We start from the raw sequence: 15,915 nt of genomic DNA on the forward strand, positions 1-15,915 counted from the left end.
TTGTTCAACGCGCTCCTACGGCACAGGTAGATCGCGTGGTCATGCCTTCTCCCCCAAGAGGGGTGTATGGTAGGTTTTATCCTCCCCCCCTTTCTCGTTATAGGAAAGAAAACTGCATTTAAACGCACGTAGCCATCCCCTTTTTTTTTTTTTTTTTTTTCCCATCTTTAAAACTTACCATTAAATGTGTTTCTTCCCCCATTCCCTCCTGTAGTGATGAAATTTTTTTTCAACCAACTTATTTAACGAGCAGTGGTGACTGCTCTGGGGTATCATCCCTCTCGACGTGGCGAAGCAGCAACCTGGTGACAATACCATTCTGAGCATAATATGCTGCAAAGGAAGCCCCCCAAGGGGCTCTTCCTCCACTTTATGGAGCGGCGACTCCTTTCGGGGCTGCTTGACAAAGAAAAGGCCTCTAGAATGACCGGCAGTGTCATAAAGTTTGACCGCCGCAAGGGATACGGTTTTATAAGTGAGCACACGCAGGCGCGAGCGCGTTTTGCTGAGTATGTAAGGGGACGTGTGACCATTCCTACCCCCACATACATACACGTCTTATGACGCACGTCACACGTAACGCTTTTTATGTGCACGCGGAAGCACCCACCAACTGACCCCAGCTCAAATGGCCTTCTCACTTGTACCGCTTCGGTTTATCCACCCCCTTTTTACGCAGAGCCGAATGATGGAGGACCCGACATCTTCGTTCACTACACGGACATATGCCAGGGTGAGTCTTCACACGGTGGGGCGGCGGTGGAGCGGTGATGAAGCGGCGATGGAGCGACCAGCGTGTAGGCAACCACACTTGAGAGCGCCACCTTCACACAAGACCTCCCTCTAACCTGTACACGCACAACTGCTACCCCAAAAATGCGACCACACGGATGCACCCCAACCGACCGACCCCCTCCAACAGGCAGGACCTTCTCATTAACGAGTGAGGAGAAAAAAAAGTTAAGTTGGTGCTCGAGGGTGGACATGCCACCTCGCCAAGTAGAGTGCAACTTCGAAAATTATGACCCCCCTGGAAGCAAGGAGCAAATAAAAAAAGAGTTCAAATACTTGGTGCCAGGCGAACGGGTCAAATTTTACGTCACGTACGATCAGCACAGCCATTCGACCAAGGCGACGAGTGTGGACTACCTGGACTGATGGGAATTCGTTTGCGGCGGCCAGCTGAACGAGGAAAAGCGGAAAAGCGGAAAAAGCGGAAAACGCGGAGGGAGAGGTGCCCACTGCCCATCCGTGTGCTGAGCGCTGCGTGCCGCTTAAACTGATTTTTCGTATTCATCCCTCACGAGCACGCGAATGTACGTGTATGTTGAAATGGGAGCTGCAGTGAGAGTTGGCATACGTGTATGCTACATCTCCTTATGCACTTCTGCTCTTTTTTGCGTAACGGGGTTGGAACTCTCCTCAGCTTTGGGGACGTGTAGCCCTTCTCCTCCTCCCCCATCCGACTTTTCCTCTCGCGTCAAAAGGATATACCACCTATAAGGAGTGTCGCTCTAGTGGCGTTATTTTTCTCCCACTCCCGTCGTACATCATTCGTGTGCCTACCAACTCGCCATCTTCCCCCGAGCAACTGTTTCTTTTTTTTTTTTTTTTTTTCCATCCCTGATAAGCTATGCAATAGGGAGTATGCAAAAAATTCGCAAATATGGCAAAAATGGCAAAGGTCGCATAGATCGCAAAGGTCGCTAACGTCGCTAACGTCGCAAAGTTCGAAGTTTTTCAGATTTTGCGAAAAGTGGCCCCCAAATGGCATGAACGTGCGAGCCAAAAAAGGACCCGCTTTTTTTGTAGATTTTTACGGGTTGATATTTTTTGTGACTTGCTGGTCGCGCCCCCCACTGCACAGTCGAGCTGCCATCACGACGCGGTTGAACTGATTTCACCACTCCCACGGATCTTACTACTATCACTGCGCAACTTAACGTGCTTCCCCGCTTTCCCGCGTTCCCGCCGAGAGCCCCACCTCCCCACACAAGGCGCACCCGCTCCGCCCTCACTTCCTAACTCCCCCAGGGAAAAAATGGCTAGCTACCAATACCTCAGCTATGTAGATCTCTACAAAATCAACAACATAAACTTGGATCCCTTCACGGAAGTCTTTAATGACAAATTCTATCTTAGGTACATTTACAAATGGCCCCACATGAATATCGTCACGAAGGAGATGGACGGTCATATAAGTGGCTACATCATAGGTCAGTTCAGCAGCGCAGCAGCGGATCTGCCGATTAGCCCATTAGCGGCGAAGTCGCGTGGGCGAACACCTAGGGATGCCGCCCCTCCAAGCGTGACTCCATTTTTCTCACATCCCCTATCCCCTATTCCCTACCCCCTCTCCCCGTGCAGGTAAAGAAGAAGGACTGGGACCCGACTACCACGGACACGTGACAGCTTTATCCATCGAGGAGGACAGTCGAAGAACGGGCAAAGGTGTAGACCTAATGAATGAATTTGAAAAAATATCAAGAGGTATTCACATGGCTAACTTTGTTGACCTTTTTGTCAGAATCACAAACGAGCCAGCTATCAATATGTATCGGAAGCTCGGTTACATCGTTAACGAAGAGATCGTGAACTACTACTGTGGGAATGAAAGTGCTCTAGACATGCGCAAGTACTTGGACGTGCGACCGGGCGCCTGCGTGAAGTGACGCAGTAAAGTGGCGGAGTGACTTGGCGGAGTGACTTGGCGACGTGCGCTTATTCGCTTGAAGCGCCAGGATGTGTGCAGGCGAAATAGACCCCCACACATGCATACACATACGCCCAACCCCCCTGCGAGCGAACACCTGTGTTAGCTCTCGCACCGCCACCACCCATCACCTTTTTATGTATCATTAATGACCACCCTGGGTTTGAAGAAAGGAGCAAATTGTTTTCATGTAAATTAAGTGCATACGTAATGCACTCCTTTTTCTCATTCCCTTTTTTTTTATTTTTTTATTTTTTTTCGCAAACTCCTACACACCTTGGTACCAACAACGCACATCAAATGGTTAACTGTGTCGTAGCCTGACGGGGGAAGAGTGGAGTTACACTATGAGGGAAAGCTGCGAGGAGCCCTCCTCTTGCTTTCCCTAACAGTGTAGCTGCCTCCCCACAAAAAAAAGCAGCACCAAAACTGGGAGCAACAACTCGTAGGAGCCTTGTAGAGGTGAGCGTCCTCCATTTCCAAATGCTGAAGTAGCAGAGAAGGGGAAACACACTGTGTGCATGGTTTGCTGTAACTCCAGGGGGGGGAGATAAGTACACATATTGGGAAGTTAAAAAAAAAAAAAAAACACTCGGTACAAGCCATTGTGTGTTATTTGTGTGACTGTTATTTTTCTCACCTTTTGAGTTTGACCCCGCGGAGGAACTGCCCACTCTGCATGCCATGCAGTCCTACCAACCAGCTCGTCCACGTGGAGTGACTGCTCTGCCCCGCAGTGTGCCGCGCTTCATTTTTTGCGCGACAAAAAAGAGGTAACCCCAAAGCAGCGAAAAAAAGAGGTGACCCCAAATCAGCGACAAAAAAAAAAAAAAAAAAAAAAGAAAAAAAAAAAAAAATAAACAACAATTTTCGCCCCGCGCATTAACAGTATAGCCCCGCCTTTCCCCCAAGAGACCACCAATCCCATTTTTGGAAGAGCCGGCTGCAGGTCTTTCACCCCTCCACTACATAAGCACAGAAACGTACATGTACAGCTGAGCATATGCTTACCAACTCACGCACGCAATTGTGTACTTGGAGCAAAATCGTAGAGGCCATTCCAACTGCCTACATCGACCCCCCCACACTAAAGGACATCATGGAGAACATCGCCGCGCACTTGCGGCTGCTAAAAATAAACCACGGAGCCGTCCGCAGGCTCTTCAAGGAGCTAAACTATTACGAGAAAGAGGAGGGCGAGCTGCGTGCCAAAGTGGACTCCCTCAAGGTAGGTCTCCCCAAAGGGGCGGGGAGGGATGCACTTGGTAGGAGGGAGGCTCTTCCCCTTCGATGCAGGCGAACTGCGCTCGCGTTTGCTCACCTCATCTGCCACACATGTGCTCACCTCATATGTCACCCATTTGCTCACCTCATATGTCACCCATGTGCTAACCTCATATGTCACCCATTTGCTCACCTCATCTGCCACCCCTTTACTCACCGCACTCTCTTCTCTGTTCCACCCCGCAGGACCAAAACAAGCCCACCGCAGAAATCACCCGGGCACAGGAGATGCTCAAGGAAACGGAGCGAGTCGTACCCCACATAAGATCATCCCTCCAAAGCAGCCTAAAGAAGGTGTGTCATATAATCTACGAGCATTTTTCGGAGGTACTGCAAATAAATGACAGGAGGGTTCAGTTTTCTGGTACTCATTCTGAGGACACGTTGAAGGAGGTGCTTTCGACTCACTATGAGGAGATCTGCAAAGAAGTGGATGAGCTGAACGAAACATTGGGCAAGGTCCTATTGCACATGAAGCAGGATGCCCTCCCGATGTGCACCCCACCCCCCAAAGCAGCTGTTTCCCTCTCGTGCGATGAGCCCATCGAGTGCGTGGACATATAAACGGGACGGGGGATGTGGAATGACAAAAACCGGGAGGCAGAGACGAACCCAGGAAGAATACACTTCGCCATTCCACCAACGGGGCTGCCAAGTAGCCATGTGAAGGTCGACTCTGTCACATCTACGGATTTGCATATGTGTCCCATTAGACTGCCCCTCCCCCCCACTACACTCAATTTTTTATGTCTACATGGCAGTTGTGCTGTCCTTCCATTTTTCTCCCGTTTTCTCCCCTTTTTTTTTTTTTTTTTTAATGAAGAGAAAAAAAAAAAAAAAAAAAAAAGGTTTCGTTGTGTGCACCTGTTGATGAGGGGAGGCTAACTAGGTTTACCAACCCATCGACGATGGAGGAACCAACTCACCCCCCCTTCCCCCCATAACTACAAAATGTGGATAAATCGAAAGGAAGCGCAAGAGGGTGGGTACTCCTGACATACTATTCAGCGGGGGTAACCATAAAACAAGCCATACGAGTTTAACATGACTTCAATATGAGTAGAGCTAGTGCCGCCACGAAGTGATGACCGATGTGGGGGTATCCCCCTCTGCGACTTGACAGTACGATGGATGATGCACCTTTTACCTGACGTGAAGGCACGTCCATCCTGGTAGGAAACCCAGCGACGTGGTCGCCTTGACAGTTCGAAGAGCTGCCCCTCTTTTTTTGCACACTTTTATTTTTCTGAATAAACTTAGCTTAGCATAGTGGGGGGGCTTCCGACCAGGGGGACTTCCCGCAGTAGCTTGACATGCCCCGTATAGAAGCGGGTGGCTTTTAACATGCACGCGTAGCGATCCGAATGCACCCCCACACCACACACATGTAGAGGTCCGACGGGGCGAAAGTCCGCTCATGCGCACGTGCATACGGGCATACGGGCATACGGGCATATGTGCGTACGTTCATACGAGCATACGTTCAGACGTGCGTACGTGCACACGTGTGTACTCGCGCGCCCATTCCGAGTGGGAGCTTCCCGCGGCGTTCGACCATCTCATCGTAGAAAGGGCAGCGGCGGTAGAAAGAAAATAACAGGAGAGGGGGCACATAACATAACTGACTCCATGGGACTCTACACCTGGAACCATTTTTTTCGCCGTCCGTTCGGTCGATTTAGTGTCACTTCTAAGTCATCCCTGTGTCATCGTTGAGCCATTATCTTTGAAGTTCCACTTTGTTTTCTACGCCTATCAACGTATTTTTTTTTATTTATTTATTTTATTTTATTTTATTTATTTTTTTTTTCCCATTTGGTGTACCCCTTCACATCTGCCCAATCGGAGTGAAACGCTGCGGAGGTGCGTGTAGAAGTGGAACCCACCGCGGAGAAGTAACTTCCAACGGGAAAACTACCCCCTCGACGAAGGACCGGAGAGGGAGGCGGACAAGAAGGAAGCCCGAAAGGAAGCCAAGAAAGTAGACGCGACGCCTGTCGAGAAAGAAGCCAAGAAGCCACGAAGCCAACAAGCCAGCAACTCCGGTAAGAGGCCGCTAAAAGACGCCCGTAGGCCAGCTGGACGAAGCCACCCCACGTGATGATAACTAACATGGTGACGAAGACGAATGACTCTGGGTACTTTCGCCTCCTGGGGAACGTGCGGAACTACCCCACGCAGCCCGCCTTCAGGATCGAGGATGTGTTTCCCTGCTGCGCCTGGATCAGCTTCCAGTGGTAGGTCCATGAGCGGTGCGCGGTGAGCGGTGTGCGGCAGTTCGGGGGGGGGAGTAGTGTAGACGTGGTGGAGAGGTGACGGCGCAACGGCGTGAGGCCCCGGAAGAGGCGCATCCCCAACTCTAACCGCCCCAACTCTAACCGCCCCAACTCTAACCGCCCCAACTCTAACCGCCCCAACTCTAACCGCCCCAACTCTGACCGCTCCCCCCCGCAGGGAGCGCAACTTCAAGCCGTTCGGATTCATCGAGCTGGTGCACAGCAAGTTCCTGGCGTGCCCCCTCATCGTGTTGCTCTACCTCCTCATGTGCAAGTACGGACCCACCAGAATGAAAAACAGAAAGGAATTCGATCTACGAAGACTCCTCATCCTGTGGAACACACTCTTGGCCCTATTCAACCTCATCGTCGTAGTGAAGCTAACCCCAGTCCTCCTCCATATCACTTCCAATTATACCTTCACCGGGTTGCTCATCATCCCACCAATATACACCTGCGCCTTTGGCATCCCCGGCCTATGGGTCTCTCTCTTTGTTTTGTCAAAGTTCGTGGAGCTACTAGACACCTTACTCTTAATTTTGAGAAAAAAAAAAATTACACTCTTACACTGGTTCCATCACTCAACGGTCTTACTCTACACATGGCACACCTACTATGCCGAACTCCCAGCCGCGTTCGTCTTTACCTTCATTAACTCCTTTGTACATACCATTATGTATAGCTACTATGCGATGGCAACTGTGTATAGGAAGCCCTTATCATGGAATATTTTTGTTACCTTACTTCAGATTTTCCAAATGGTTGTGGGGGTTCTTCTGACAGTCTACTGTCTCTACATAACGTATACTTACCGATTCAGCAGTTATTGGGACTTGCGCTCGATTAAAAAAATACAACATAAGTTCACCTTCGATTATGGACACTACATCTCCAGGACCAATGTCGTTTACGCCGTCCTTATGTACTTGTCGTATTTGTTTCTTTTCGGTAAGTACTTCTACGACAGCTACGTGTGCGCACCGTCCAAGCGCCTCCACAAGGAGAAGCCGGCCTGAGCGCACCGCGGAAAGCAGGTCACGAAGCGGGTTAAGAAGCGGGTCACGAAGCGGGTTAAGAAGCGGGTTAAGAAGCGGGTTAAGAAGCGGGTTAAGAAGCGGGTCACGAAGCGGGTCACGAAGCAGATCACGAAGAAGGTCACGAAGCGGGTCACGAAGCGGCTCGCCAAGCTGGCCGCCAGGATGGCCATTGCGCTAGTCACCACGTTGGCCGCTGTTCCGTAACAACTTTTTTTTTTTTTGCAAAGCGTAACTTAAACGAAAGGCCATAAACGCATATTTTAACAGAGGGGTGATTCCTACAGGGGGGGAGCTACTCTCTTCCTTCAGTAGTGACCCTTTTACGGGAACCCGTTAAATGCAACGGCTAGGGAGGGGCGACCCACACAACTGTGCTTGCGTCCTGGGGGATAGCCACCCCCAAACTAGTAGCCATGCACGAACGTACAACTCATATATGCCGAGGTGTGGTCTGTGAAGGGGGGAGAGACTTTGCACCACGTGTAGTCGCAGCAAGTGCCACTTCGTTCAAAGCATATACCAACATGGGTAACAACTCAACATGCATCGCTGAACCTCCTACTTGAAATCTGACCTGAGATCGCTCCAACTAGCAAACATGAGGAAAACGCGAAATGGGGATATGGGCTCCACGCGGGGGGAAGTGATACCCCTGAGAAGGAGCAGAAAAAGCAGTGGGTGCATCGACGCACCGGTGGGGTGGCGAAACGGTGAGGGGGCTAAACGGTGGGTCGGCGAAACGCCACATCGACGCATCGCTGGCGCGACGAACAGGACCAACCAAGATAGAAAAAATTGTTATCAAAAAAGGCAGAGCGGGGACGACGTAAGGGGGCACTCTTCGATCAGGCAGCAACCCTCACCTAACCACACATCGAGCGCAGCTGTGGCTGTGCAGCGTAATGTAAAACGTAGTCGAAGCCGTGGAAAAAAAAAGGCTGCCATCTGTTCCTCTCAAGGCACCACCTCCCCCAGGGAGACCCATTCAGTTCGCCTATGTTAAAAAAGCTCTTTGCCGTTGAGGAGAGCCACGCCACGCCCTGAACGAGGCATACGTGCGCATATACGTGCGCATACACGTGCGCGTATACGTGCGCGTATACGTGCCCCTTTGTCGAGAGTGCAGCCACCTTTTCCGAGGTGCTCCCGGGCGGAACGAATGGGACAGAGCCGCCGCCCTCCCACCCAAGGGACCACCGACCGATCCTCCATCCCGTAGGAAAGAGATGCTCACGTCCAGCGGCACGCCCACCGCCGGCCACGCGGGGCAGGGGAGCCCAGCCAACCCGACCACCCCGGCCAACGCCACCAGTGCAGCTGCCCCCCCAAATGCTGCTAACCCAGGCAATGCGGCTACCCCCCCAAACGCCGCTAACCCCAGCAACGCCGCCAACCCAGGGAATGCCGCTACCCCCGGCAGCCGGGAGGCCAAGTCCGAGTGGCTGGTGTACCCCCAATCCAACTACGAATTCAACATTGTTGAGAAACTGAGAAGCAAATTTACCATAGACTTGGACAAATGCAAGAAACGGATAAACGCGTATAACCAAAATGGGATCAGAAACTCAGCACTAGCCATTATCCTATGTCACAGGTACGAGTACCCACACCTACTGCTACTGCAGAATATAGAGAGTCAGGAGTATTACCTTCTTAGTGGGAAATATAGGTCGTGGGAGAAGCCCAGGGAAGTACTGAAAAGAAAGCTACAGAAATATGTGAATCAAATTAGGGACATGCATTTCTCAACTAGCCATTTGAACTCGGAACAGAAGGAAATCGAAGATCCCATCGAAATCGGAGAGTTCCTAGGTGAATGGTGGAAAACCCAATTTAACTCCGTCTACCTTCCGTACTTACCTGCTCATATAACGAGACCGAAGGAGTACATACGATTATATCAAGTCACCCTAACTTCTAGGAGTATTTTTCATTTGCCCCCAGGGTTTACTCTCAAGGCGTTGCCCCTCTTCGACCTGGGCAACTGCGGAGTGGCCATCGGCGGCCTCACCAGCGTCCTCTCCCGCTTTAAGCTCCACTGCATGGTGCCGCTGGAGGAGGGCCAGGACGAATAAAAAAAAGGGGGGAAAGAAAAAGAGGAAGCGCATACGGAAGAGTCCACCCGGTGGAGAACCACCAAAGTGGGTTTACCCGAGGGGGGGCCCCGACCGACCCAAATGATGATAATACGCAAGTGGTTCCGCGCTAGTAGCTACCTTGCTTTTGCTTTATTTTATCGCATCTTATTTTATCGTCTCTTATTTTATCGTCTCTTATTTTATCGTCTCTTTTTTTATCGTATCTTTTTTTATTTTATCTTATTTTTTTATTTTTCCATCCAACGTGGCTGCCCTGCCTGCCCTGTCTGCCCTGTCTGCTCTCTCAGCTTAGCTGTGCGTTTAAAAAAAAGTTTGTAAAGGTGCCCCTCCTTGAGGAGCGACATGACGCTGTAACGAGACAAAATTGTGCCACGCCAACCATTTTCACCTGCACAGTTCAGGCAAATCGGTGCGGCGCCACGCGGGGAAAACCACCCCAGGTGTGAGGGCTAACTCGAACACGGCAGAGATAGCAGTGAAGGCCACCCACGTGTTATGCCTTCACAATCTGGACGGCCAGGATGGTGACCCGAGCCCGGGAGCAGACGCTCTCCCCGCCGAGGCAAGTGGACGTGAAGACGAGTGACCTGTTCGTCACCTGAACGTTTCCCGTGGCGACATAGACCTCGTTCCGTCCAAGGTCCACCCCCTTTATGATGGGAATGCCATTCACTTCGATAAAGGCCTTCTGCTTTTCAGGGGATGTTTTATTCCCCACTAGGATCTGCACAGAGTAGCTTCCATTTTCGTGAATCTGAAACTTCCAAAAGTTGTTCTGGCAATCCATTCCGGAAACACAATTTTGGCTAGCTGAGGCAGGGGGGAATTCGATCCCACCGGAGTAGAGCTCATTGAATGGGGAGGAGTTCCCCTTGAGGAGGACCGATTCTGCTAGCGGTGGAGAAGAAGAAGCAGCAGAGGGAGAAGTAGAAGCAGAACTGGCAGAGGAAGCAGAACTGGCAGAGGAAGGAGCAGAACTCGCGGGGGGAGACGTCAAAACCGCCTTCTTCCATCCGTAGCCAAAGCTCCCGTAGTTGGTGAACTCTCTCCCTGAGTCAACCAGGAACTTATTAGGTAGGTCAAATGTATCACTTGTCTTAAACACGACGGAGTAGCTACTTGGAGTTGTTGCTGTGTAGGACCACCCCTGTGAACCACCACCCCGGGAGGGAAACGCATTGGATAGGGAAAATGAAAAGTTGGACTTAGAGCTCTGACTGAGAGACATGACATTATTTTGCAAAGTGCCGACGAAATTTGCTTGCCCACCATTTACTACAATTAAGAAATGACAGCTGTTCTTCTCTCCATGCTTGCATACCCCTGCGTGTATCGCCGCCTTACAAATAGCTGAATCCGTAGAATAAAAATCGGACCCATAAATCACTTCTTTATCGGAGTTATCCAAGCAGTGTTCATGACAAATGGCTAATATTTTGTTCCCCTTCATCAAAGGACTCACATCAGGTAGGTTATTCAACGAGCTGTCACACTGAGTAATATCGATTACTGCATGATGAGTCATATAATCGTCATCCATCAGGTTGCATGTACTTCCAATTATATCAAAAGAACCTCCTGTATTATTTCCATTTCTTCTGTTATGCATATCTCTAACTTCTACCATCACAGATGTAGTAATTACTGGATGTTCTAATCGAGTGGTATTCTGTTCCATGTTATGTGTATGACGGATTGGTATGACCACCTCCGCTTCCTCATCATCAAAATGGAGAGCCAATTCAGATGGCCAAGTTAGCATATCATCTGTGGGCTTAAATTTAATCTTATTAATCTGTATGGGCTTTTTAAAGTAGACCTTTATGAACTGACCTATAGATCCAGTAGAGCTTTTCCACGTGTGGTTCTTTTTGTCCCTATGATACATACTCAACCCAGCTAGGCAATTAAATTCAGGAGATAAACTGCTCGATTCTGTACACTCCTTGAAGACCTCATTCTGTGGGTTCGATAACACTTCCTCATCTCCAGAACATATCGTTGGTAATACTTTTCTACTTTGAGAAATAATCCAAAAAGGTATTCCCTCTAGGACATCAAATTTTAGGACTCCTTGATTCCTCAACGGAATGAACTTAATCTTATAAAATTTTTTTTCCTTTGTTACACTTTGAACAACTTCTACAGTGTCATCCGTGTCGAATGCTTTCCATGTCGTTCCATTTTTTGACGGACTCAGGGGGAAAATGACCCCTACCGGTGCAGCGATGTAGAGGTTACAGCCTGTGTTCATAGATATAGAGAACTGTGAAAAATGGGTTCTAAAATGCGTTTTCAGTAGATGCAACCCGAGGTACTTACTGGGTACGTTGCTAATCACCCAATTGGTGTCGTCTATAAACACTTGCTCCTCCTTGTCTACTATTCCGATGTCAAATTTGTATGCATCAACTGCGGAGAACCTAACGGGTGGGACCACGTTGTCTTGGAAGAGGTAGCTACTGTTAATGGGCTGCTTGTCGATTCTGCTGGACTGCCAAAATAGTGCGAAGGAGGCCGCTGCTGGGGTGTCCCCATTTGGGGTCGCTTCTCCAACTGGAGAGGACTTCTTAACGGGGCCGCCATCCCCATGCAGGAAAAACCCGCCATTCTCGTACTTCAAGTGAGACGAGTGGGACACCTCTAAGATGAACCTACTCTTCTCTCCTCCGACCAGCTCGATCGGCTTCGACACCTTAACTACGTTGCTCGGTTCGTCATTCATTTCGGCCAAGGTAGAGACTCCCCCATGGAGGTCCAAGAAGGAAGGCTTCTTCCCCCCCCTTGGGAACTCCAAAGAGGACTGGTCCCCTCGACCAACCGTATGTGTCTCCTCCATTACTCCTGCGTGTTCGTTCCTTCCTGACTCCGCAAAACCATGTACAAGGACCACTTTCCCGTTTAACAGTAATCTAGCGTAGCAGTTCGTCTCGACCGTAAAAGTATACACCCCACTGTGTGGAATCATCAAGTAACCCTCATACCGGAGGGAGTATCTATAGGGAGAGACCAACTCCGATGGTCCTCTATTGCTGTAAACAAAGTTTATTTTCTTTTCCATTTTACTCTCTACTGGGATTCCTTCTAAGAACGGGTTATTAAAATAGGACACCTTAAGCCCATCACTGTGGGGCTCCTCTTCGTAACCATCAAAGTGCTCACAATTCTGTTCCACATCTATGAACCCGTCATTTTTTTCTCGTTTCATGTCTACTTGTACTTTATCCATTATATTTTTGGTTGCATCTAAATCGGTAGCATTTTCTTCAATTTGTTTTAGAGATTCTACACTCGTTTGAACCCACTGGTTAATTTTTCCTATTCTCGAGGCTACCAGTTCATGCTTGCTTCCACAAACGGAATCATACTTTTGCAGCATACTGTGTACTCGGCTGTTCAACACGTGTAGCCTCTCTTTCAATCTATCTGCTTCTATGGACTTGTCTTCGAACACCTTCTTCGCATGAAGCCTCAGCTTGTCGTAGTTCACAGCGTTGGCACAGTAGTCCCAATCACGGGACCCTTTCCCCAGCAGCTGCACTTCGACGTAACACCATTCTCTCCCTGCAGGATGGTTGCGGGGGGGGTCAATGTGGGGGGAGTGCAAAAGGGGAAGTTTACGGTGGGGAGTACCTCTCCTCAGGGGCAGCTCCTTTCCTGAGGAGAAGCTGCTTTCCTGAGGAGCAGCTCCTTTCCTGCGCCTCTTCCCCGTGCAGAGCGAAGCAGACCGTATGTTGGCTACGCTTAACAGCACTTGCCGGTCCACCACTTTGGATCGCTCCACCACTCTGGGATCGCTCCACCACTTTGGATCGATCCACCACTTCGGGATCGCTCCACCACTCTGGATCACTCCACCACTTCGTGATCACTCCACTCCGCACGAACCGCTGGTCCCATCGGGAGAAGTCGCATTCGTGCAGTCCGTGTACGTCTGGTCGTCGTGCAGAAACGCAGCAGCGCATAGCCTCCCGTCCAGGGTCTTCCTGTGCTGCTGCCTAAACTCTGTTATCCTCTCGAGTGCACTCGCGGGATCCCTCCCAAACACCGAGATGTTCTTCAGCACGCAGAAACAAAACAGGGCCAAATACGTCGTCTTTGCCATTGTTCCTCCTTTGGGGTGCATAGAACCAGTCAGCAGTGTCCTTAGCACTTGACTGTTCGTAGCGCAGGCAGGGAATCGGCAACGAGGTCTCTACACGTGCAGTTGCGTTGTCGTTATCGCCTCTCCTGTGGGGCGACGAAAAGACGTGACAAAAAAAAAAAAAAAAAATGACAAAATGACAAGTCGAAACGAGAACCTCAGCTTTGTGACGATTCGTCGTAGGTGTTTTTTTCGAAGTGTGCGCAGGTCGTGCTTTTCATAAATGAGTTAGACAAAAATGCGAACTCGATGGAACTTCAATTTGAAGAGGAGCAGCGCTGAGGGAGAAGAAGCGGTGAAGGAGAAGCAGCAACGAAGATGAGGTAACGAAGATGAGGTAACGAAGATGAGGTAACGAAAACGCGGTAACGAAAACGCGGTGAGGAAGACGCGGTGAGGAAGACGCGAGGGTGACGTGGAGGGCCGGTCAGCGTGTGCGACTTTGCCGAGCAGCCCAGCACAACTGACCTTCCCCCTGAATGTTTTTCTTCCTGCCGTTGCTCACTTCCCGGCTTTGGTGGCAGCTGTACGTACACTCCATCGCAGGCAGAAAAAAAAAATAAAAGGAACCGATAAAAGGAACGAATAAAAGGAACGAATAAACGGAACGAATAAAAGGAACGAATAAACGGAACGAATAAACGGAACAGCTAAATAAAAGCAGCACCTGGGGGTGCTACTCCTCCTCTTCATATCGGGTCATCCCTAACCACCTCCAGTGACACAATAAAAGGTGCGCTTCTTCACTGGTGGAAAGTTGCTCGCCTTGTCCACCCCCCACCCCCTTACGTTGTGGTGGATGCACATTGGTGGTGCACAGCAGCCGCTTCCATTTTTTGTTCAAATTTTGTTTCTTTAAAAGCGAATGGAGTATATACTCCGTTGGGTTTACTTTCTCACGCCGCGTCAACTCGAAAAAAAAAAAAGGGGCAACGCGCTGGTGTAGAGGCGTAAGTAAAAAAATACTTCAGACAAGCAGGCTGCGCGGTATGAACAACACAGATGCACACACACACGTAGCCGCGGCAGAAAAAGAGGAAAAAAATCAGGTACACATGGACGCACGTAGCTACAAATGTGCGTGTCGCCAAGGTGGGTTAAACGGCGGTGAAGTTAAATCAACCGCGCGGATGAATAAAGCGATGCGCGTTGTGTCCTACTCGCCACCCCTTTAAAGCAGCGCTACGCGCGGGGTGCAAGCAACAAATTGGCGCGGGGGAGTCAGTCCTGGGGGAGTCAGTCCCGTCGAGTCAGTCCTGGGGGAGTCAGTCCTTGGGGGAGTTAATCCCGGCGAGTCAGTCCCTAGCGTGAGGGTTTTTTTTCTCTCCCCCCTTCTACGCACCTCACATGGGCTGCTCCTGCGGAGCGGAGTCCTGGTCGAAGTTGAACACGGTCTTCACCTGGCCATCGTCGTAATACTTGGTGACCTCGTAAGGCTTGAATTGCTCATCGGGGTCTCCGCACTCGCAGGGGTCGACTCTGGTGACGAAGGCATTACACCACTCGGAGTTCCCTTCCCCCTTTGTCCTTCGTCGAAACACATTCGGAGAGGTCTTTATCGGAATGGACTGAAATGCGCTGTTGTATGCGAAAAGAGCATTGGACACAGCCACCACTCCGGGATCGATTGCTTGTCCTGCATCGTCTCCACAGTAGGGAGCTCCATCTACAAAAAGTAATGGAGAGGCGTTGTTCATTTCGTGGCCACTTAATCCGGTCCTCATTATATTCACATTACAACACTGATTTGGTGCGTACTGACATGTATCGTTTCCACCGTTGCAAACGTTACTGACACTGTGGACCATGTTCATGCTGAGTAAGGACGATGGCCCCCCCTCATGTATATAGGCATTTGTACTTATCGGTTCGGCTTCGAAAATGTTTTCCTGTGATGTGGCCATCTTGGAAATGGTGCAGTCGTGCTTGGTTTGGTGGAACTCCGGGATGACGTTGGTAGAGCAGGTCAGGCTATTCTTCGAGTCGACGTACTTGCGCGGCGGCACAACGCTTTTGCACGCGAGGAAGTTTACTTCGGTCAGGTTTCCCCTCTGGTCGAACTTGTACCTTTTGGGGGCTGCGGAGGAGAGCATCTAACAGGGGCGGCAGGCCGTGAAGCGGTGAAGCGGTGAAGCGGAGAAGCGGAGAAGCGGAGAAGCGGAGAAGCAGTGAGGCGGTTTCACGTTTTCACGGTTTCGCAGTTTCCCAGTTTCGCGGCTGCACAGCTTAGCGTTTCTGCGGTTGCGCGATGGGGGCAAAAACGAAGGGAACAACTAGCCAACCAGCAGACGAGCAGTTAAAAAAAAAAAACAAGTAACAGTAACAGAAGCAGAAGAAGTAACAGAAAAAGTAACAAATAAGG

General features: G+C 50.1%; 7 protein-coding genes across 7 annotated transcripts; 5 read left to right on the forward strand and 2 right to left on the reverse strand.

Annotated features, from left to right (window-relative positions):
• Window positions 1-330: 330 nt before the first annotated feature.
• On the forward strand, window positions 331-1,158 carry PCYB_021470 (cold-shock protein; the record flags this gene model as incomplete). Its single annotated transcript, XM_004220497.1, has 3 exons — window positions 331-523; window positions 680-733; window positions 923-1,158. The coding sequence occupies 3 exons, from the start codon at window positions 331-333 to the stop codon at window positions 1,156-1,158; spliced, it is 483 nt and encodes a 160-aa protein (XP_004220545.1).
• Window positions 1,159-2,041: 883 nt separating this feature from the next.
• On the forward strand, window positions 2,042-2,672 carry PCYB_021480 (N-acetyltransferase; the record flags this gene model as incomplete). Its single annotated transcript, XM_004220498.1, has 2 exons — window positions 2,042-2,216; window positions 2,368-2,672. 2 exons carry the CDS (start codon window positions 2,042-2,044, stop codon window positions 2,670-2,672), a joined length of 480 nt encoding a protein of 159 aa, XP_004220546.1.
• A 1,140-nt stretch (window positions 2,673-3,812) lies between these two features.
• Window positions 3,813-4,561, forward strand: PCYB_021490 (tubulin-specific chaperone a; the record flags this gene model as incomplete). The annotated part of the gene is made up of 2 exons (XM_004220499.1): window positions 3,813-3,941; window positions 4,184-4,561. The coding sequence occupies 2 exons, from the start codon at window positions 3,813-3,815 to the stop codon at window positions 4,559-4,561; spliced, it is 507 nt and encodes a 168-aa protein (XP_004220547.1).
• Window positions 4,562-6,109: 1,548 nt separating this feature from the next.
• PCYB_021500 (elongation of very long chain fatty acids protein 3) lies at window positions 6,110-7,289 on the forward strand (the record flags this gene model as incomplete). Its single annotated transcript, XM_004220500.1, has 2 exons — window positions 6,110-6,234; window positions 6,452-7,289. The coding sequence occupies 2 exons, from the start codon at window positions 6,110-6,112 to the stop codon at window positions 7,287-7,289; spliced, it is 963 nt and encodes a 320-aa protein (XP_004220548.1).
• A 1,615-nt stretch (window positions 7,290-8,904) lies between these two features.
• PCYB_021510 (mRNA cleavage factor-like protein) lies at window positions 8,905-9,384 on the forward strand (the record flags this gene model as incomplete). The annotated part of the gene is made up of 1 exon (XM_004220501.1): window positions 8,905-9,384. A coding segment is annotated over one exon (477 nt), but the record flags the coding sequence as incomplete, so codon positions are not given.
• Window positions 9,385-9,996: 612 nt separating this feature from the next.
• Window positions 9,997-13,514, reverse strand: PCYB_021520 (LCCL domain; the record flags this gene model as incomplete). The annotated part of the gene is made up of 3 exons (XM_004220502.1): window positions 9,997-10,297; window positions 10,502-12,973; window positions 13,298-13,514. Coding segments are annotated over 3 exons (2,990 nt in total), but the record flags the coding sequence as incomplete, so codon positions are not given.
• A 1,382-nt stretch (window positions 13,515-14,896) lies between these two features.
• Window positions 14,897-15,646, reverse strand: PCYB_021530 (hypothetical protein; the record flags this gene model as incomplete). The annotated part of the gene is made up of 1 exon (XM_004220503.1): window positions 14,897-15,646. The coding sequence occupies one exon, from the start codon at window positions 15,644-15,646 to the stop codon at window positions 14,897-14,899; it is 750 nt and encodes a 249-aa protein (XP_004220551.1).
• Between the last annotated feature and the right edge of the window lie 269 nt (window positions 15,647-15,915).

This window comes from Plasmodium cynomolgi, chromosome 2, assembly GCF_000321355.1.
Source record: "Plasmodium cynomolgi strain B DNA, chromosome 2, whole genome shotgun sequence".
Taxonomy (NCBI): Eukaryota; Apicomplexa; class Aconoidasida; order Haemosporida; family Plasmodiidae; genus Plasmodium; species Plasmodium cynomolgi.